The 23724-nt window shown below is 45.5% G+C and overlaps 1 protein-coding gene across 1 annotated transcript in view; it reads right to left on the bottom strand.

The window, feature by feature from the left end:
* Positions 1–23724, bottom strand: part of AGAP3 (ArfGAP with GTPase domain, ankyrin repeat and PH domain 3) — a 1596783-nt gene that overhangs the window by 599810 nt on the left and 973249 nt on the right. Inside the window, exon 10 of the mRNA XM_086940918.1 lies at positions 13131–13235. Coding sequence (XP_086797044.1) covers positions 13131–13235 — 105 coding nt within the window. The remainder of the gene's footprint in view (positions 1–13130; positions 13236–23724) is intronic.

Below are 23724 nucleotides of genomic sequence, written 5' to 3'. Positions count from 1 at the left end.
TGTCTTTGCGGTGTCCTGTCCCTTTGGAAGTGTTGGACCCCTCTCTTTTTTTAGTGAGCCACTGAGAAGAACGACAGAACAGTATTTTGAGGGGGAGGCAATTGACGGGAGAGCAGCTTGAGAGGCAGTAGACAGGGTGCTCCCCAAAAGAGGTCAGTTTCATAAAGAGACTGCAGCATCTGAGAAGGTAGAGTGAACATTACTCACATAGAGGTTTCACCCAAAAGGGGCAGTGCCTAAGAAAAGACACCAGAGTGAGAGACCAGCAACACAATAACAAAGCAACACCAGAAGTAAGACCAATACACAGAGAGGTTTCATTGGGAAGAGATAACAAAGAAATTATGCTCTTCAAGAGGGGTTTCACCTGAAAAGATTAGAACCCGAGAGACCGCAGCACCATAAATAAACTAAGAAAATAGCACCCTGCAAAGGGTTTGTCATGAAGGCTCATTACCCCATGAAAGTTAGCACCAAGAGGGCGTTTACAAGGGTGAGGTAGTATTGGAGAGGCATTCGGCAGAATGTACACTAAGAAGAGCACCACAAGAGTTTGTGTATTTTCATGAGGGACAGTGGGGAATCCAGAGCAGTGAACACCACCTCAGAGGAAGGAAAAGCCAAATAGGTAGTTGCATGCTCAGATGATAGGACAGCATCTGGAAAGGAAAGAATGCCACACTGATGAGGAGGTGGATGTGCCAGCCAGAGAGTGCGCAACAGCCCTTTATATAAGGCAGCACCCTAAGAGTGAGTTCCACCGTGAGAGTGACAGAAAAGCAGTTTCTGAAAACAAGAGAACAACGCCCAAATGGAGGAAACTCCTAGATTCAGTGGGCTGCAGTAAAAGAGAGAGAAAAAATTCTCATTGAGAGGGGTACGCCATAAGAGAAAGTGTGGGTAGCATAGTGAGGAGAGAGGAAGTGGGCAGTGCAATGAGGAGAGAGCATAGGACCAGCATACCTTGGAAACACAATAGCACCATTGCATGAGAGAAGCAGTACCTTGGTGAGCAAAGGGGTGGACAGCACCTGAGAAGAAATTGTTACCAATACTTTAAAATACAGATAGATTGTGTTATTGAAAAAGTTATGTTGAAGACTATAAGTCTAATCTGTTTAATATGAAAAGTTATACAAAGTAAGTAGGCCTACATGATTTATCATAAAACCGTATACTAAAGCCAATAAGCCTTTAAGGGTGGATTGGTTTTATATTGTGTTAAAGCCTGTAGTAAGGAATTTCAGTTATATTGTTACATGGAATACTGTTCTAGATACGTATTTTGGTATGGGCTACCCTCTCTGACAAACCCAGGTGGTACATCATTTGCACTGTTACTATCCCTGCTAGGCCCTTTTAGGGTAGGTTGAACATTGTGTTAACTTTTCACATTTTGTGCATATTTTTATTTTTACAACTGTGTGCCTGATGATTCCTTTGTAGGAATGTTTATGCTTCATACAGTAGAGAGTGGAGTATGGAGAAAAGCCAGTCATAAAGGCTATGGGCATGATTGTTTCATTGAGAAATATTATGGAAAATACCATTGGTCTGATCTGTTTATCCTTAAGGTACAACAAAGACAGAAGGTTTGACGGGTTTAATGAAAACTGCATATGTAAAAGTTATTGCAAAAGAAGAAGCCCTGACTTACCTATTGTGAAATGTTTTTATCAAAGCCAATAGATCTTAAGGGTGCATGGTTATTACACCGAGTTGAAGGCATGGTGAGTGGTATTTGTTTACATGGAATTTCACGTTACTTTGGTAAGCAAGGGTTTTGGTATTGGTTTTCCCTAAGGTAGACTATCTGCACTGTGATGGTCCTTGTTAAACATCCCGAAGAGGAGTTTTGCAACTGCAATTTCATGGATATTTGTAAATTTGCCGACTTCTTCCCTAATTGCTGCCATGTTGGAAAACTTATGATTGTAATGGCAGATCTGAGTTGCTTATTGTGATGAGCCAATTATAAAGGTCAAAAGTCTGATTGATTCTTTAAGAAAACGTAATGTCCTATGCCATATATTCAATCTGTTCACTATGAAAAATTACAACAGATGCAGTAGGCCTGACGTATTGTGAGAATCGCAATTTAATGAAATTAGGCATTTCAGGGTGAATTCTTATTGCATGGCGTTAAAGCATGCACACAGGCCTGTTTGTTATATGGAGTCTCGAGATTCCATTTTGATGTTGGTTACTTCCTTAAACAAAGCCTGGGGGTTGAAGATTTGCACTACGATAATCCTTGTTAGACCTTCTGAGTATGGCATGGCTGGTGTACTTGTCTGCCAGGCAGTTGTAATAACAGACTCTACATACATAGAAAAAGGGCCTTTGAGTACGCCCTCAATGTGCCATTCACATTCTAGCTCTACCCAAGACTGCATACTTCATGGGGTAATGGGCGAATCCATTTCTGCCATTGGCTTTTCCACCATTTGAGTAACTGCATTTTACCTTATCAAATGTACACACCTATGTGAAAACGAGCGTGCGTCAGTGCAGCACTGGCAGGCCAATCATTTAGTTTCCCTTTTTTTCTTTTTAAACTACCTCTTTTCAATTAATGTTAGTGTTCGCCAGCTCGCCAGGCAGTTCTGCAGGGCCACTCCCCTTACTTACATTGTTTTAATTCATTCTGCCTATGCCTTCTGAGTTTGTGTCTGTTTTATTGCATAGGGGCAAGTAGGTGCATGCACGAATGACTTAATTATGGTTGAAAGGACGCATTCTCACGCCTTATCAGATTGGTAATGCACATGGCCCTGCCCCATGGCTTGGCATCGTAGCTCCACCTCATCCTTTGGGGTGTTTGCCCTGATAGGTTGCTCGGTGGGTTACCCTCGAAGTTCAGGTCTAGTTGTGCTGCTGGGGCATGTCAAAAAGGTTAGTCCAAGGTATAGTATATATTACACGGAATGCAGATCCAGTGCTATGCGCGGACCTTGTCATCATCACACTTAGGTATAACTAAGAACCACCCTCATGAGGTATAGGTATGAACACAGCACGGGTGCACGGATACTAACATTGTTTTGTCACTTAAGCACATAATCCTTGGAACAATTCTCACGACGAATCTAAGGAGCAAACTAAACTGTGGCAAAATAAATGTTTTATGTTGGTATTTCATATCTGAGTAAATTCAGCATTGGAAGCCTAGGAAAGAATGTAAACATATAAAATGCTGATAATGCATAACTTTGTTCTCAACCTGCAAAATTAATAGCGATATATATATAAAACTGCTAAGAAGCAGATCTTGAACTAGATATGATTTATTTCAATCTTCCTTCTGAAACCTACTGAGAAAGAATGCTCAGAGCTCAAAGGTCTATGCAAGAGGCTGTTGACAAGCAGGTTGTGCCCCACAGATGGCTACAGTCAATTTAGTGGCCTACATTAATGCAGCCAGTAAGTGACCAGTCGCCTCAGAAGGCAACGTTTTTAATAGAACTGCATTGTATATCATTTACTTTTAGGCACCAGAGGAAAATGATGCAGCTGACTTGTGAACTTGTCGGCCTTCAACCACTGTTTTTACTCCTATCTGCCACATGCTACTGGAAGTCCCATTGGTCTGCGCTCTACCTAGACTGACTCCAATAGGCAGACGCTCATTGTCCGGCTGACCCAATGGGCAGACACTCATTGTCAGCTGACCCAACGGGCAGACACTAATTGTCAGGCTGACTGTGAGGAGGACGGCGGCCTTACGTCTGAAGTTCATGACCGGAACGAACCTGCAACACCATCGCTACCACCCAATGCATCTTGGGACTTGAAGGAAGTAGGGACGGGCCGGCTGACATTCCCATGTGCTCTGTCTCCACAGAGATGTGACCCGGAAGTTAACACAGAGGACCTGGAAAGTAAGCAGGACGAACCAACGAAAAAGGACGGAACCCAGGAGGCGGGGTCTTGGACCAGCGAGAGCGAGGATGGACGAGAAGGGAGAGACGCCGAACGTCGAAGAGAGCCTGGAAAGAACGCTGTGGAGTTCCAGAAGGAGACGGAGCCTGCCGTAGACCAAGAGGACGACGAGTCGGGAGACCGGTGGACCGAGGAGTGGTGGTACCCGCCGGAGGAGGCTGGAGAGCGGCCGCAACTCACGGAGAGAGTTGAGGCGGAGCCGGTGAGTGGGGCGTACACGGGGGAATTGGGAGTCGGGAGGTGTGTAGAGGAGGGTAGCGGGTAAAGATCCAATACTCGAATGCTACATTACCGTTGCCCAGTTATTGTACCCGTAGACCGCTGTAAGAAATTAGATAGCCTATAAAGCTACATGTTCTTGGCACTTTGAAGTCCCCCTTTTGTTTATCCGACCACGGAAACTGATAGCTTCCAGCACTGTTATTTTTATTATTTCCTACCCTCCCTCATCCGAGCACATTCTTCCCTTGACTCAGCCTCCCTTCACTTACGGTGTGGTGACTGGTTTAGTTTGACCCAAAAACGTTACAGAGTGACTGACGGCTCCATTTATCTTTCTCTTCTATGAGCCTCCGGGGAGACCCCATCCAGTCCGAAGAGGAGGAACTGGGAACATCTAAGATTGGCCACACTTCGCCTAGCAGTTCCGAAGAAGAAGACCAGGACAATAGACCCTCTGTATCATTGAATATTCCCATTACTACAAATAAACCACTTCCTTTTGGATCATACATACAGCCTTCTCGCCTGTTTGTTAAGCCCGCGCTACCCACTGACCCAACGGGCAGACACTAATTGTCAGTCTGACTCAATGGGCAGACACTAATTGTCAGGCTGACCCAAAGGGCAGACACTAATTGTCAAGCTGACCCAACGGGCAGACACTAAGGGGCCGATTCCGATTCGGTAAACCAATGGTACGACCGAATCGAATCCGTAGCCCTTTCCGCACGACTCGTACAATTCCGTCCGAATCGCGTAGTACGATTCGTTTGAAACATATACGACCGAATCCTTGCGAACCGTACCAAAAGCAAGGGAAAATCCATGACACGGACCCTCACAGTGAACCGTACGAATCATAAACATGCTGTACCCGACTAGTACGATCCGGACTGGGGAATGAGAACGTGATTCATACGGAAAACGTCGCGTATGAGCGATTCGTACGGAGAGCCACACAATCACATACGCACCGTACCCCTGAAATCATGGTGTGTACGCACCGTACCCCTACGCACCATACCCCTGCAATCATGGTGTGTACGCACCGTACCCCTACACACCGTACTCCTGCAATCATGTAGTTTACGCTCCGTACCCCTGCAATCATGGGGTGTACGCACCGTACCCTTATGCACCGTCCTCCTGCAATCATGGGGTGTACGCACAGTACCCGGGGGGGTTTGTTTCGTACGCGGTTCGAGTCGAAATCTGCTTTTCCGGACGTTTTGAGCTCTCGTCGAAAAAGAGTCGTACGGAGTGATGGCGAGACGAATCGTACTTGCTGGGTCGGAAAATGCTGCTTTGATCCGTACGGACGTCGCATACTGTGTGTTCCGAATGCGATTCGTAAGGATTTTTAAGCCATATGGTCTTTCATACGCTTCGTACGGAGATCTGCTTTGGGTCCAAATCGTACTTCTTCGTATGTACTGGGACGTTTAGGGTACGATTCGTACGGGAAATATGCTCCGTACGGCTATTTGTAAGGGATTTTACCAAATCGGAATCGGCCCCTAGTTGTCAGGCTGACTCAACAGGTAGTCATTGGGTAGGCATTTAAACTAGCCTGCAGTGCGCCAGAGTGACAAAACCTATAGGCAGCACAGACATTTCTATTTTAATTGTCTATTTCTTTCTTTGTCTATTCATGCTTTTATTTTGAAAGCAAGCTGTAGCTCGGATAGCGCTGGGGTGCACACTGATGTTGCTGTACAGTTTGCACTCCTCTACAGTCTCTACTGTCTGCAATACTTTCACAGCATTTTGGCTGTTTGTTTTATTTTGCTACCAGGGGCATTGGCCTTAGCTGTTTTCTTTTTTTTGTAGACCAATAATATTCTGTATGCCGCTCAGTCCAGTTTTCAGCCATTTTACAGTGACCAAATCTGCTCTGATCTCAAGCTTTGATGATCAACAGTTGCTAGCTGACCAGGCTCAAAATATGGCCTTGAGACTGCTGGATTTGTCAGCTGCTTTTGACACGTTCTCCAAAGACCATCTGTTGCTTTGATTTAAGGAATGCGGGGTCTGGAGCCAGGCACTGGCTTTGATTGAATCCTATCCTGCCAGACAGAGCTGAAGCAGTCTACAGTGCTCCCTTTCATTTGGAATTAAAAGCTCTCTCTCACGGAGTCCCTCCAGGAACTTCTACGTGTACCCGTTGGCTCAGCTCATTTGTTCTTGTGGTTTACAATTTTGGAGTTACACCAACAATACACAAATCTTGATCTCTCTTAATGATATCACTCATGACACTACACAGTTTTTTATAATTGCAAGCTTGCCCTCGCAAAGTGGATGCTAGTAACTCACTTTAAATACATTTTGACACGTTACTGACGTTCTTCTAGTCTCCTGTTTTACCAGACCCAGAGCACTACCTGAAGGGTTTTGCCCGAGGCAACTAGGCTCGACACCTGTATTGGTTTCTTCTGTCCAGAATCGTAGTTTCCACTTTGATATGGTTGTATCCCTTTCTTCTCGGGTTATTAAACTTTCTTCTACATAAACTCTTCACTTTATCCTTGCATATACTCACCTTTTGGTGGTCCTGGAGACCATTCTGAATCGCCTGGAATATTGCAATTCTTTCTTCCTACGGTCTGTAACTTGTTTGGTTAAACAACTCTAGTGGATTTAAAACTCAGCAGCTGATATTGTGCTTCAGCTTCCTAAACACTCATCTACATCATCTTCCTTGGAAACTTTGCATTGGCTTCCTGGTGCTAAGCAGGACTATTTTCAAATGGTATTGAGAGCTTTTCGGCCCTCTCTAGCTGAAGGAAAAGTTCCACCATTATAGCCTGAGGCCCTTGGATGCTTAACATCTAGTTATTCCCAGACTCATAAATTGGCGGCCTCGTCTTCTCAATCACTGTCGTAAACACCTGGAATTCTCTGTCAAAACATCTTCACACCATGCACCAACTGTTGCCTTCTGTGAAGACATACAAAACATAACATGTGCATTTGTAAAGTGCACATTCACCCAGAAGGGTATCTTGACGCTGAATGACAGATGTTTATTGTTGCCCAACACCATGGTACTCATTTATTTGACATCAGAAGAATGAAAGGCTGAGTAGATCCACCAGGACATGAACCTGTGACCATGTGGTCAAATGCAGACCTCTACAATGAACGCATTAGTCCACTAAGCCACAAGAAAACATACAAACCTGGCTTTACTCTGCTAACTTTGTCAATTATACCTGCCTCTACCTCTTTGTCAGTTTTAAGCACCTAGACACCTCATAGTTAACAGCACACTCTATAGATCTTTGTTACATTACATTACAAATAGTCAACAACAGCAAAGACTTCTTGCTTTTTGGCCTAGTACTTGAGGAAAGGGGATTGGGTACTAACCTCGACCAGACAGACTAGGATGATTCATCCCTGGAGTGGGGGAAGGGGGGTAGGTCTTTACAGTTATATGCCTGAATTCCCTCAGTGTAAGTTCATCAGTATCTGTTTCTTCGCCTTTTCCTCTTTATGGTTTCCTTAAGAATCTGAGCAGAAAGGCTTGGATCTACTTATGCATAGCTGCCAAGGTTTTAGATTGCTTATGTGTGATATTTTCATAATTTCAATGTAATTATTAGTGGCATTCAAAGATTATGAGTACTGCTTTCTCACAAGCAAAATTAAGCAACAAAGATGAAGGAAACACATAAATATAAAAAATAACACCTAAAACTGCTGCAAATCCCCAGAAATGGAAAGGCACCATAGGTGCTAAGTTTTAGATTGCTTATGTGGAACATTACCATGATTTAATTGGGCTTATGGATGACATTCCATACTTTATGTGGGACACTATGTGTGAAACTTAATTGCAATTAAAATCATGCTGAAAAGTCCCTATAAAGATAAGTATAAAAAATGACCCCACTTGATGTCATTTGAAAAGCTACAAGTGCCATGTTTTGTTCAAATGTACTCGCACTGAGGAAGTGCTGCTTACTGGTAGCATAATGACATTGAATTTAAAGTTACCTGCGTCTAAAGAGAGCATGGACCACCCAGCATCAGCCTTGTACACAATCCACAATGTACCGGGTTTTAACCACGACAGCCGTTAATCTTTTCTTGACCCCTTATAATCTGTCCTGACTGCAGACATTGGTAGCAGCTTAATGCTGGGGTCTGTGGTATGGCTGACGGCATATGTTCCCCAATAGGCGGCCCTGGAACCTCCAAATGAAATACATTTAGATTGCGCGTTCCCATTACATTTATTTTGATTGTGTTATCATACAATGTGACTGCCAACTTGAAGTGGCTGGTGGTTGTACTACTTACTGTTCTTCTGATCTTCAGCCTGAGCCATGCAGCATGACTGGTGCGTCAGCGACTCAGTGCAACACAGCTCAAGCTGTCCACCAGCGACCCCAAGGCAATTAATCCACCTTATTCGGTCCAGGATGCAGCCTGCTGGCCAGCTGTTCCCAACTCCTGGTGTCCACTGCAACCGGTCAGTGACAGTGACAACCTGATGCAGCACTATAGCTTACCTGCCGGGCTCAGAAATAATTTTACGGCAGCCATAGACATAATTTAGCCCCAAAGTGTGGGCGGCCCAGCCGGGTAGGTGCGAGCAGCAGTGCTGCGAGACAGCCGAACACCATGGCATGATTTCCGCAGAAGGTGCCGCCCGCAAACCAGTAGCAGCTAGCCTCCTCTTCTAAGTTCTTCCTTGCAAAATTTAACTCCCCACACTTTGGCAGCAGGACGTCACGTCTCACCGTGGTGTCACACCGGCCACAAACTTGTGTCACACAACCTGACTGTGGCATACCCCGGTTGGCTCGGTAGCGGCTATTGGGCACTACAAGACCGGGCCATGACGTCAGGCTGCCTGACTCAGAGCCACGCTACACCGTGGGAATCACAATTGAACTTAAGCCTGTGGGTGCAGCCTGCAAGTGCTGCCAGCTGCCACACATACCCAGTTTGCAGTGCTTCTGTGACAGCTGAGACTATGTGTAGGAGAGTAGGGTCTGCTTCCTATGGTTACCCCCACTTTTTGCTGTGATTCTCTGGTTTTTTTTTAACTATAGTATGACTGTGGCCCTGCTAATCAGGCCCACAGCCTAGCTGTTCTCTCTCTAAATTGATACCATGTACTTTAGGTACATACCAGATTGGTTACTGGGTCACCCATGTGAGCCCCTGTATAGTGTACCCTAGATACCCAGGGCATAGGTGCACCCTAGGCCTACCAAGGGCTGCAGCATGTATTGTGCCACCCCTGGTTAGCCTTCCAAACTGACACCACAGGTCTGTTCTTACAGCCTGGGTAAGGTGGTGTAATCACCCCTTGCTTAGATATATTATATCTATATCTACCTTATATGTAGACACATAGTAACCTGTAAGTCACTCCTGTGGCAGGCCTTGACAATCCTGGAGGCAGAGTGCTTGGTTTTGTGTGAGAGGGTGCCCTAGCATGAGCTGAGCCCCTCCGCAGCTTTCTGAACCATCTCCTTATAGCTGCTCTATGATATAGCCATACCATATACTCTTAAGTGCATTATAATCTTCGGGGTTAATACTAACTTTGGTTTGGCTTTATCAAAACATGTTGTGTAAGGTGTCAAACACTTTGGAATACTACCCCCCCCCCCGCGCCAGTCCTGGCAGCGGGGGTAGCATTCCATCCTTCTAGAGGGAGAAGACATGTAGTAACTGGTAAACCCAGTTAAAGTTAAACAGAGCCCCAGCATCACAAAATGGATGCTGCTGCCACAGACATGAGCCTGCCCTTCTGCTGCTGGATGAAACTCCGGCAGGGGAGGCTTGGCAATAGGTTTCCTGCCCAGGGAGGTGCTAGCACCTCTTCAGACAGGCTCTTAGTGTATTGGGGCTGGGGGGGGCTGCATTCAGTGAATGCTTTCCAGACACTGCCTGGGGCACACAAGGTGTTCCATGCATTTCCCAGTTTAAAACGGTTGCTGGGGCACTCAGCTCTAGGTCTGGCGTGAAACTGGACAAAGGGGAAGGGGTGTAATCACCCCATCCCCAGGTCCATCCATAGGAGGGACCTTGTAGTTAGTCCAACCCCTAAACGTACTATAAGTATAGAACCCCAGTCCCTAGGACTTTAGATTACCCTGGACGAAACTCTACAACATTTATCTTGGACCTTCGACATTCCATATCGACAGGAAGATGGAAGAAATCTCCCTTGTGGTCAAGGGGTGACCACCCTATTCAAACAGGCACCAACAGCAACTTTGCTGGTCTGCATTTTTTAGGGTCCCGCCGATCCCGAAGAATCTGCGACTCAGGACATGGACTTCCAGACATCTCTGACGCTGACCTGCGCTCCCAGCAAAGCTGAGACCTGTGGCGGACACGAGAGACGTGGGATCAGAACTCCTGGACATCCTGCATTTTGCACACTGCACCTACTTCCCAAGGTATACCGGAGTTGTACATTGGGGTGCTTGAAGCCCCAGCCCCGAGCACCTTTTGCACCGAAGCTCAGAGGCCCACACTCCACGAGTGTCCCGTGGGCCCGCTTTGTGCATTTCCGCTCGCCGCGTCTTTGCGGTTCCTAGTCCGTCGGATAGTGAGCCCCCAAGAAGACCAATCCTTAAATTACTTTGCTTTCCTGGTTGCTCCAGGCTTGCTCCGACTTCCCTGCAAAGCAGAAGTTCCTCAGACCTTGCTGGTCTGCACTGAAGCCAATCTCAACATCTTGCATGGATTGCGTTTGCCAAGGCTTGTTGGGTCCAATCCGGATACCGACACCGCAGTCAACTAGATCCTTCGTGGGACAGCTCAAATCCAGCTCCTGGTCATCGTTGACACATCCTGGACCTCGTGGCTGAAGAGACAAACTTCACCTTCTCACCTGAAATCACCCAACATCGGCTGGCATCTTTCTATCGCCACCCTGGTCACTGGCTGGTGACCCAGACTCTATCCCTTCTGCTTTCAGGTTCTTCACATCTCCGATCCACCCTGACACTTTTCCTCTGGTCGCCAGCAGCACTTCTTCGCAGCTCTCCATTGGAATCGACGACGAAACCAGACACGAAAAGACACCTAAGCACCCGGCTTCCCTGGGTGAGGTAACACGAGTACTCCGGTGCTCCCGTGGGTATTGACTCTCCAAGTGTCCTAGACTAAAAGGGTTCCATCGCAGTTCACCTCCTTGTACCCTTTATCTTTAAAATTGTAACTTGTTCGTTCTCCATAGAAAGTCAATGGTAACCCGCGGCTGTGTTTAAACACTGCACGCGTCTCCCGTGGGCCTCCTACATCCTAACCTTTGGTTGTTCCTAGAAGCCCCAGCGATTCCACAGGCCCTAGGCCTGCTTTCTATTCCTCACGTGGTTCTTATACCACTATTTTAGTACATGGTTTGTAAGGCCCCTAGGGCAAAACGTATACTGTGCAACTTATCGCATTCTTATTAAGTTCCTTGTATTGTACTTTTACCTCTGACCTCATAAAAAGTCCAGAGAGGTTGTGTTTAGAATATCTATATATATATATATATATATATAAAAATATCTATATATATATATATATATATATATATATATATATATACACATATATATACACATATTATATATACCTTGTGTGGTGTGATTTCATTTGGTACTCAAGAGATTATAAATGGTAAAACAACTTGCTTAACTCGTCTCCAAGTCTTAGCCTGAAGGCTGCTCTCCACAGCCAGGATAGCTTTCTATAAGGTTGACTTTATAACCTACCATCAATAAGGGTCGTTTGGACTGGTACAAGGTGCCCACTAGCATAGTGGACATCATATACCAGGCCAACTTCTCACACTATGCATTATGCATGACAATGCTTTTCAGTGCAGTGATGCGGAGCAACACACTGAAAAGCCTTAGTCTAACGCCTGATGCGTGGCGCTTGGCAGGACTGCTTGTGGTGATTGTCTTACACAAATGAGCTTGCTTTGGTTTTTTGATGCATAGAGGTGAAAGTGTTCTTGCATAAAAGGGATGCATTTGTTGGATGTAGTAGATAATATATGAGTAGCTACATTATATGGATGTGCAAAGTTTTTATTTCATTAAGTAGCCTTCTGGTGTGCGTACCCATTGGTTCCTGAACTTTCCTGCTTTTTCTATTCTTTATTTTCACTTTGAGTGTTAGTTGGCGCCAGTAAAAAATGTTAATGCAAGTGCATTAGCTTTTTTCTGCAAGTGATTTGAAACCGTACAGCGCTGGTAACCCTTAAGCATTTTGTATGTCCCGGACTACCTTGATTAGTTTTCAGGTCTTGCCTGCAACCGTGCACGCACTCCTTGCACATGCTCTCTCGCATGCGCGTCTATTGTGAACAACAAGGGCCTTGCAGCCTATCATCGCCCTTTCCTTTCTGTGGAGCATGGAGCAAGCACAAATTGATTCACTTCAATTAGTGCCCATCCACTGCTTGCGCTATGATTAAGGTACTATTTTTTCTCCTCCTCTGCCACTCCCCCTCATGTGTGATGCTTCTTTTCCTTCCCACACACGCCTTCTCCTGTATTTTTTGCCACAAACAAAAAGTTTGCAAGGAAAGCGTCACAATTCCGCATCTAACTGACATCCAGAACAGTTTTTATGTGAATACTTCCCATGCATTCTGAAAAAGTTTGCATATACATGTAAGGGGTTGTCAGCAAACTACATTTCTCCTGCTCTTGCACAATGCTCTGAATCCACCTCAGCAGCCATGCGCTCCTGTTATTGGAGCAACTTGTTTCCATTGCCTTATCTAATCATATACCTTTCGCTTCATCATTCTTTACTTCAGTCCTTCACAGGAGTTCAAAAACATTGAAATGATTTGGTGGTACTGTTATGCGTATACGCACTGAATTTAAGTAACTGATAATACAGGGGGGGGCCAGCATTGGTTACGAAGATTTACTTAAAGAATGGGTTAATACACCAGTACTTTACTTACAGACTACCGTATTACTTACATGCAAGCTTGGATGGTAAGTGAGTACTCCATTATCACACAATGTCACATATTTTTTCTTCCATTCTTTGTTCAATGACTTGCCGCTCCTCTTCAGAAGGATGCCCTAGGAAACAAAAATGAAGGTTCAGTAAGGTAAAGTGAGTCAATCCCCGCCAATCGCACAGCTTCCTGCTCAATCTATCTGCCCGGTAATACTCACTCTTTACCTCTGTGAACTCTTCAACTTCCCGCAGAAGGGCCATAAGCCTGCAAATTTACCAGAGCACCTTGTTTCCGGTGCCAACGGTTCCATTACAAAACCAAAATGACCTGCTACTCCAATCAAATTGTTTCAAATTAATTAAACGAAGACTACACGTGAGTAAACCGTACATACGCGTGCCCTGATCCGCTCCAGTCCCAGTAGGATGCAATGACTTCATTGGATTGACAACACTTGGACCTTGTGGTAAAATCAAGCTCTCCACAACCACTTCTAAGGTCAGATGATCAATCGAGCAGTTTTAGCTATATGGTTGCATGATTTGCCATGTGTGTTTCAGGGGCGAAGTAGTATTTTTTGCTGTTGTTAACTGGTATGTTTAATTTATTGGAGTTTGTTTTAGGGTCATTTTGCAGGATGTATGACATTATAACGCATGCTTTTACAACGCATGCTGTTACAACACAGGTTTTACTACGCATACCTTTACAACGCATTACACTTTGGGGTGCTGGATAGTGAATAGTTTAATTTACTATTCCAACTCCAGTCCCCGTGGACACTAGGGAAGGTGTTGGATAGTAAATTAAACGTATTCCCTATCCTAGAGCACCCCCCAGTGTAATGCGTTGTAAAGGTATTCGTAGTAAAACCTGCGTTGTAATAGCTTTGCGTCGTAAAAGTTTCGTTGTAAAGGATGTTTCCCCATTTTGCATGCCCACCACAGGCGCTGGAAGCAGGGGGCAGTGGGTGCTACAGCACCCCCAACCATGCTGAAGCCCCGAAGGTGAATGAGCATTAAAGGTGACTTTACATTTTGTTTTATTTTGTCACATTTGCTGTGCGTTTAAAAACAGAGGTTAAATGTCAGTCCAGTCTTCTGACAAATTGCTGCTTTGTCTTGTAACATTGAGATTGGTTCTTTGCTTTTTTTTTTCTTACTGCAAAGAGTGAGCATTTTGTAAAGTGAGCTATGTGACAATCTTGCTGAGGTTAAAGATGTTTTTTTGTTCTAATACACAACAACATTTAAATGTCTATTAATAAACTGTACAAATATTTCAAAACAAACAAGCAGCTAGGAGAGCTCAAATGAAGCATTTTGTTTTCTTATTCTGCAGTATGATGGAAACAAAGATTGTAATAGGATAAAAACCATTCAAAACACTTGACTTGGTGATGCACAAATGACACATATTCTCTACTACTCAATTACCACACATTATATTTTTGTGTGTTATATAGTTGTTTTCAGTAATACTACATGTCCCTGCAACTTTCAATGTTCAAGGTGCTATCTATCAATGAAAATGTGATCCCACACCATGCTTAGGTAATATGTGTGTGACAATGTGCTCCTAAATATAACATAAGCTACATTCTTCCCGGCTGAATGGGTATGGCTCATTTGTGATGCTTGTATTTTTCAGAATCCCTATTAGTTCACTGACGTAACACTGAAGGCAGCACCTCAACGCAGAAAATTGTTCAAGCACCACTGTTCCCCATGTAGATTACAATTATTTACAGAGAATACCCATTTATAAAAATCACAGAGCAGTGGTTAAAGACAATGTTGCAGGTTTAATGACAGAGCGATAGTTCTGCGGGTGCCAGGTATAGGTCCACAAAGGCAGGATCCTCCTAGGCTCTCAGGTTCATCAATTGAAATTCTGATGGTTGGGGTACACCTGTGCTAGACACCTCTGCTGTGTATAGACATATTAATACAAACTAGAATCTCTGCACAAATTGGTTATCTTTGTTGGGGGTGTGGCCAACTGTCAACGAAAATGGTAGTACTCTAAGCAGGCTCTGAGCCCGCCAGGGGGCAATCCCCCATCATCCGGCATAAATCTGCCTGAAGACAAACAAGATAGTGCCTAACTGCTGTTGGAGTTACCCTGGCTGGCTGCTGAAGTCTTCCTGACCATCAGAGGTACAGTGTGTGTGGTGAAGTGGCTTGGGGCCTGTGTGACTCACGGCCCAAGAAAGTTAAGAGACCTGCAGCTGAGACGTGGCCGGAATCGGCACAGGGGCTATCTACTGCCAGCCGTGGCACTGCTGCTAGCCGCTGAGAGGGGTGAGGCAAGAACCCGTGCCGCGGTGGACAGGACGGATTGGGACTGTGGCGTGCCTGGGACGCCAGGCTGAGCCAGTTCGGATTGTTGTACTGGCCGCACTCTGCCGGCTTGCAGCGGAGTTGAAAGAGCAGCTGAGGAAAAGCTCTGGTACCAGGACCTTGGGCCCATTGAAGTAAGTGGGCCTTTACAGGATGGGGGGCACTGGAGGGTGCGGATTTCTCCACCCCCCCCCCCCACCCCCTGCTCGAACCCCGCTAGACCCTTTAGCCAGGGCACACCTGCAACACAGGCCTTGGAGGGGCTGAAAGTCGACTGTCAACCATACCATCAGGGGGCGGATGCGCCCTGTTTTCCTGCAGTTGGCGATGTCATCTGCAGTCTGGGAGGTGCACTGATACCTGTACTTCTGGCCCAGAACGGTGGACGATCCATTGAGGGATCCATCTGTGCTAATAGAGGTGATTGTCTCGGGGGCCTTTTATTGTTTCCCTGGCTGGAAGACATAAAACATGACCAGCTGTGTAGGGAATGGCAGCCCGGGGGGCCCGATGGATCGAGTAGGGACACGGTCCCTCTTCGAACAGATGCAGAGGACTCTGACAGCTGTGCTTCAGTGGGTTGCCAACACTCCACCAGCAAATGCTTTTGTTGAGAGGCTGCTGCCCAAGGGCCCTTGGCCTTGAAGCAATGAGACCAGCCTCTTCAAACGAATGCAGAGGACTCTGACAGCTGTGCTCCGGTGGGTTGCCAACACTCCACCAGCAAATGCTTTTGTTGAGAGGCTGCTGCCCAAGGGCCCTCGGCCTGGAAGCAATGAGGCCAGACAGAGTATTGTGTCCCCGAGCATGAGGCCCAGGGACTTCGCCTTTACGTTCAACTGTGGCACCTGGTGTGGTGAGTTGGAGAGGCCACGGAGCAGCGAATAGTAGTACCAAAGAAGCGCTCTGGTAGATGCCAGATCCGAAAAGCTACCTGGGCATGTTGAATAGGCCAGGGGGCCAAACATACACCCATGATGTGGGACAGAGGGAGTGATCCTGGCTTCTGGTCTGGTGGGGTGTCCCTCTTCTGCCTTGGGGTAATGGTGACAAATCAAAGCCCTACACTTACACAGACCAACAACCTGGACAAATTCACAGTCATCATGGAGACGGTTGTCGGGATAGAGGGCGTAGGGAAGACTGCCGAAACTGAACAGGAGACATGCCCGCCATCTGAACCTTACCTGCATGAAATTATGGCGGCTATACAGGAGCTTCAAGGCATGCTGGAACCAAAGCTAGATGCCGTCACAACAGACATCAGTGTATTGTGGGTAACGTTGCTGAGAAAGTTACAGTGGCTGAAATGCAAATCAACTGACTACTTTAAAAAACAACAAGACTGGAGGGGCCGGAACACTCACTAAACAAAATGTGATAATCAGAGCCTGACTAGAGGTCCTGGAGAGGCAGGTCAGGTGCAACAACATTTGCATGGTGAGGGTTCCTGAAGGGGTGGAGGGACCAAGTGTGGATCTCTTCCTGGAGGACTGCATCCTTAAAACACTTCGCCTCAAGAGACTGTCCAAAGATTTCTCAAAACAGAGGGCGCATAGAACGCTGGGCACCCCACCACGCCGGGGCACTCCCTCAGACATGATCAACTATAGGGACCGAGATGTGATCCTAGAAGCAGCATGCACCCATGAGGACCTCCATTTTAAAAACTCAACTATTTGCTTCTTCCCTTACTTCATCGTCCAGTTGCAGTGAAAGTGGCATAGTTTTGAGGCAGTCAAGAGAGCTTTATGAGATAAAGAAATAAAATACATGATGAGTTATCCGGCTAAGCTTCGAGTAGTGGCAGATTGAAAAACGTGGCACTTCAATTCCATGGCTGAAGCGCGACACTGGCCGGAGGGTGGCTGTGCAGAAAAGGGGTAAGGAACGTAGTGTCCCTCCTTTGGAAAGAGAACCAGCAGGGCACCACTCAAACAGTTCTAGAAGTCAGCAACCCCAAGATCACTGAATTAAAGATGGATTGATGATTTCCATAATCTGTGGAGCCTAGTAAAATGAGACTACGATGTGAGAAAGGGTTATGCATGGATACTTGTTGTTTCACTTGCTGTGTTGGTGCATGCTGGGTCGCTGCTAACTAGCTTGCTTGCATTATCCAGGGGGAAGGAATACCAAATCTATTAATCCTGAACCGACTCACATTGGCGGTGTCTCTGCAACCTTGCAGTTAGATGCAACTTTTTGGGCGACGGGACCTCAGCAAGTTCGGGTTGTGGGTGGTTTTAGACTTATGACGGAGGGAGGGAGGAGTTTTGGGATTTACAATGTTTGGATATGTAATTAACTTTGCTGGCTCATCCACATAGATCTATTTTCACTGGGGGTTAGAGAGTCAGAGGGCACATAACGGGTTTGGGTTGCTGTCTGGCTATGATGGCCTTTCCGGTGGCAGTAGCGAACTCACGCATGGCATACCAATATATCAATACCAGGGACCACGCTGCGAGAACTGAATGTTTGGTCATGGAATGTTAATGGCCTGGGTAACAAAATTACACATACGCTAGTACTCCAGTACCTGCAGTGACATTCTCCAGACATCATATTTCTGCAGGGAACACATCTCCAGGGTAATCATTACAAAGCTCTGGACCACTTTGGCTATAAATTACTGGCCCACACTTGCTACTCCACAGACTCTAGGGGCCTGGGTATACTGGTTAGGAAGTCATTGCTGTTCACTCCATTGGACACATGGCTCGATGCTCAGGGCTGCTACGTAGCCATCTCTGGAAAGTGGGAGGGTCTCACGCTAAAACTTTACTCCCTCTACATGTTGAGGCTACAAGCTGGGATTTTCCTGAGAATCAGTGCCTACTCCTCGAGTTCCCCAGTGGCACCCTTCTGCAAGGTGGGGACATGAATGTTGTTACGGACCCAGAGACAAACAAACGTAGCAAAACACCCCTACAATCAGAGGCGAGACTACTACCTGGCTTTGTGTTAGCAATGGGTTTGATAGACCAATGGAGTGAATACAATCACCAAAAACAAACAATACAAATGTTTTCTGCTGCACAAGGCTGCTTCTCTCATCTCAATTACATCCTCACCCATCAAACCCACGCTGGGGCTTTCAGGGCAGCAAAGCACTATGCAAGAGGGATCACTGACCACTCCCCAGTAGGAGTCAGGCTGAGTGAGCCTACTTACGATACAACCTCATATCCGAGATTAGATCCATGGTTCTTATGAGACAGAGGTATCAAAGACAAGCTTTGCAACACTACAGACCACTACTTCCAAGAGAACCAGGGAACAGTACAATCTGCCTGTGTTCTACAGAAGGTTAAAAACAAGAATGGTTCTGTCGGGTGATCGAATAAATTGCTTTTAGGAAAGGCTAGGTTAGCTCAGAACACAATGTAATAATTCAAGTTCAATTAAATTGATTAAAACCTCTCTGAAAAGAAATGTAGTTCAAGGTATTTATATAGGAAACAACATCACATTTGTAAAACACCGGAATTATTTCATTCCGTTTTTGTTTATACAAATTCTAAGAACATGTGAAAAGTGACTATAAGTGAGCAAAGTGAATGGTGCAACATATTGAGTGACACTTATTTACAATTATATACAGTATTATACACGGGGAAAGGGTGAACAATTTTGATTTGGCGGTCAGAGTTCTCAGTTAATGCTCCAAGGAGACAGATGGTTACTATACCCGTTCCCGGAGATATCTTGACCAGTATTGTGCGTCGAGGTTTCGACCCTAGTGTGCCCCGATTGGTGGTCACGGCGGGTCTTTATCAAGACAGGGGAGGGGGGGGGGGGGGGGGGGGGCCTGGAAATGAATGAGAATGGGTTTCAAAGAGGTATGGAACATTGGTTTATGCAGATAAAATCATGTGAGTGCATTATACTCACAAGGGGGTTCTGGACTCACAGGAGGCAAAATTGTCACACCCTGGTATGGAATGCCGGAAGGTCAATCTGGGAAAGAGGTAGCTGGAATGAGTCCCTTTACAAAAAGCATGTTGATTTAACAATGGCTCTGTGGGAGTGCTCATGCATCGCCTACATCTAGCATGTGAACTCATCACATAAATCAATAATAAATGCCCGATCGTGTAGAAAGGGCACCTGGGAACTCAAGTGATTGTTGTATAAATTAGACACGTATTCAGGGCAAAAGCGGTACCCACCTAAGCAACGCACTTTTCACATGTTCTTAGAATTTGTATAAACTAAAATGGAATGAAGTAATTCCGGTGTTTTACAAATGTGACGTTGTTTCCTATATAAATACCTTGAACTACATTTTTTTTCAGAGAGGTTTTATTCAATTTAATTGATCTTGAATTATTACATTGTGTTCTGAGCTAACCTAGCCTTTCCTAAAAGCAATTTATTCAATCACCCGACAGAACCATTCTTGTTTTTAACCACACCTACCCAGGTTCTGAGGGACACAGGGTTACCCCTTTTTGTTAAAACATGTGTTCTACAGAAGGCATTTAAGACAGTTATCTGGGGCAGACCCAGGCTCCAAAATTGAATGTGAGGCCATAGAGAAAGACTTAGCAGCCTTAGAGGAGCCTTAGAGGACTGTGTGTTAACAGAGGGTGGGACACACCTCTAGCATCAATTACATCTACACCAACAGGACCTACAGACTTTGGTAGAGAACAGGGCGAACAATTACGCACTGGCATCACAATGCTGGTTATACAATGTGGGAGACAAGACCAGCAAACCTCTGGCCTGGCTTGAAAAGAGGGACAAAGATGTTCCTGGGTGTTGGGAGTTCTAGCTAATGAGAATACCTTACAGAACACAAATTCAGCCATAGCAGACAACTATGAGAGACTTACACTACCACGGGAGACCGAACATTGCAGACAGTGAGGAACTCCTAAGAGACCTGGCATTGCTGACATTTTCGGGTGACGCCTGGGAAGCCCTAGAAGCAGAACTGGCAGCAGAGGAGCTAGCAGCAGCTGTCTGAGGCCTCCAGTGTGGAAATGCTGTGGGACCCAATGGACTACTTATACAGTAATTTAAAGGCCTGGCGGACACTGTAGCCAAAGCCATACTCAAGATATTTTAGGAGGTGCGAAAATTCGGCAGCCTACCCACACATCCAGCAAATAGCTATGATTGTGGTTATCCACAAGAAATGAAAACCCTCAACAGATTGCATATCTTACCAGTCTATATCCTAACTCAACTTGGAAGCAAAGTTGTTGGCAAAAACCCTTACAGTAGTCTAAATGAAGTCATCACTACTGTTGTACATCCAGACCAGTCTCGCTTTATGTCACACAGCAGCACTAGCCTCAATCAAAGGCATCTCTATGGTGTGCTCCACATGACTGGAAGTTCTCGGACAAACCAAGCGGTACTAATGGCCCTGGATGAGAAAATGGCATTCAACAGCATAGAATGGACTAATCACTTAGCCACTTTGACCACGCTAGGTTTTGGCCCGAAATTTTGGGGGTGGTTTAGACTTCTATAACAGGCCTCACTGGCTTGGATGCAGGTTAATGAGACTGTGTCCTGGGCCTTTGCTGTGTAGAAGGGAACCCGGCACTTAAACTGTTCGTAGCCTAAATCCACTCATATGGAGAATTAGGATGGACGGAAGCTAGGAGGAGCATGTCTCCCTTTAAATCGATGATGTCCTACCATAAGTCACAAAACTACTACTTCTCAATAGTCACAATCCTGACAATCTTCTATCTTTTTGGTAGCTACTCTGCCTATAGAATAGATTGGGCCAAGTCCATAATTTTCCCCTTATTCTGACACGCACCGCAACTCCCTGCTAACTGCATGGCATAGGTTGGGACAGGGAGATTTCAGTATTTGGGTATCTATGTCATCCACAACCCGTATGAGTTTCTGCGTAGAAACATTTTACCCCAACTAGACAGACTCTGTGACCATATTGGAGAACCCTAGCATTATTTCTAATGAGCAGAGCTGCTCTTTATAAAATGATGACCCTTCCGCGCCTACTATATTTGCTCCAAAACACACAGTTTCACATCCTTCCGGAACACTTCAGGAAAGTAGATCTGGAACTACGTTTGCTACTCTGGAACGGAGGGACCCCACACATATCTTTGGGTAAATTGCACAGGGGAGTGTACGATGGAGGACTAGCAAACCCAGATTTAAGGAAATATTATTGGGCATCACAGCTGTTAGTGATTAACGATTGGGTCTTCTCACATAGGCAAGAACCGGCCTACTGTGTCGACAGAGATGCGAAGGATGGCGGAGATCACGAGGCAAACCTTTACTGTAAGAAGAGGGTAAAACGCTGCCACCACACATGGGGATGGTAATCGGGAATGGAAGCCAGTCGATGCTAGGGTTGGCACGTTAAACTCACAGCCTTAACTCCACTGTGTCACAGTGACTAACTCTGAGAAGTTAGTACTGTAGGGCTTCTCCAAGTGGGAAACAATATGTACTGGGAGATGTGTGGAGGGATCAATCTTTTATACATTTTGAGGTTCTCTGACAGGAATTTGAGATGGTGGAGACTGAGTACTACCGCTATATCCAACTGGGGCATGCAATGAGATGGCACATCCTTGAGGGAGAACAGCTGCTAGAGGAGTCCTATCTGGACAATCGTTTGCTCACAGAACCAATACCCGGCAAAGAGATCTCCACAGTCTATAGAAAACTGGTTAAGGATTCCCCTGGCCTACTGGGAACCCTTAAGAGGGACTGAACTGACGATCTGGGGATATGGATGATGAGGGCCGGATAGAGGCTCTCCATAGCGCACAGGAAATAGCCATCAGAGCCTGGTTTAGATTTGTCTAGATTAGGATCCTAATAGATCCTAATAGAGTATATTACCCAAGGACTCTCTTACATGAAATAGGTAGGGTTGAAACCCCGATGTGCCTCAGGGGATGCAATCAAAAGGCATCTTCTTTCACATTCTCTAGACCTGCCCAATGATTCAAGAGTTTTGGCGCAAGGTGACGGGGGTCATGTCCCAAACTTTCTCCAGAAGGGTGCCTCTTGATCCAAAGTGGCTACTATTTATGGTGCAAGGGCAGGAAAACTCGTTTAAGTACCACAACATTTGGTCAATGATGGTGACTGTGGCAGCCAAGCACAATATAGCAAGAAGGTGAAGCCTAGACACTCCTCTGAGCATTGTGGAGTGGGAATCAGATCTTGACTGGTTCCATAGGACGGAAGAGGTGATCTACCGGAGCTTTGGCTGCCCCAAAAAATGGGGAAAAGTGTGGGGGGGCCTGAAAAGAATTTAGGGGCACGGACGGGGGTCTCTGCTAGACAGGACAGGGTTAGATGTTGCCTTTTGTGTTAACACACTAACAATCCTAGTGATGTTCAAGGCAGTAACAACGCCAAAAATGATCAACACTTGGAGGTTACTATTTTACTGTCCAGCCTTTCAGTAACAGCCTTCTATTTTGACAGAATCTGTGTCTATCTCCACCATGCAATGTAAAATAAGCAACGGTGAAATGAAAAGAGTTTTAAAAAATCAGCTATCTTCGTGGGATATTTTTAAATGCAGCAAACATGTGCTACTAATGGCCCATTAGTTGCATCCCCTTTTGGCACTCAAAATTAGGTTCCTTCAAATAAGGACTCCACGAATTCAATTGAGTTTAGTAAATTTTCTTTTGTTTTATTCACATTCACAAGTATTCATAAATTAAATTCTTCTTTCATTTCATTCTTGTAAAGCAATTCATTCTTTCATGATAACCCAACGTTTTTTATGCCAGCTCCAATGCATTTCGGGCATTCATTAGCCCTTCCTCAGGGAGAATCACTGTAAATATAGAGTATGAACACAATCAATGGCGTGTAGACATAAATCAAAAGAAGTTATCCGATGAAATAAAGTAAAACAAAGTAAAACATAAAAGCGAGAATGCAGTGCTTAAGTGACGTGTTGCTATACCCATCTAAGAGTCACGATACGTATAAATGTGAAGTGCCCGAGTTAACGATGTGCCCAAGACATAAACATGCTAATGAAACGTGACTCCAGTCAGTGCTGTGTCCCAAATACGTTCGGAAACAGACTTACATGAGTTCTGCCTCGCGTTCCTAAAAACACGAGAAAACAAACTCAGAATGCAACTTCAAGCTGCTGCTAAGCGCAGTCAAGGTAGTCAGCCAAGCCTAAGCATGCTTACATTTGTGGACTTAAAGAGAGGCGGCAGAACTCTTTTCAGAGTTTGTGCCCATGGGCGTGTCCACATGGGCTTCAGCTAGGTGACAGCCCAT

This window comes from Lissotriton vulgaris, chromosome 10 (genome assembly GCF_964263255.1).
Source record: "Lissotriton vulgaris chromosome 10, aLisVul1.2, whole genome shotgun sequence".
In the NCBI taxonomy this organism is placed as follows: Eukaryota; Metazoa; Chordata; class Amphibia; order Caudata; family Salamandridae; genus Lissotriton; species Lissotriton vulgaris.
The sequence above is the reverse complement of the archived record's forward strand: the minus strand, read 5'-3'. Positions and strand labels throughout refer to the sequence as shown.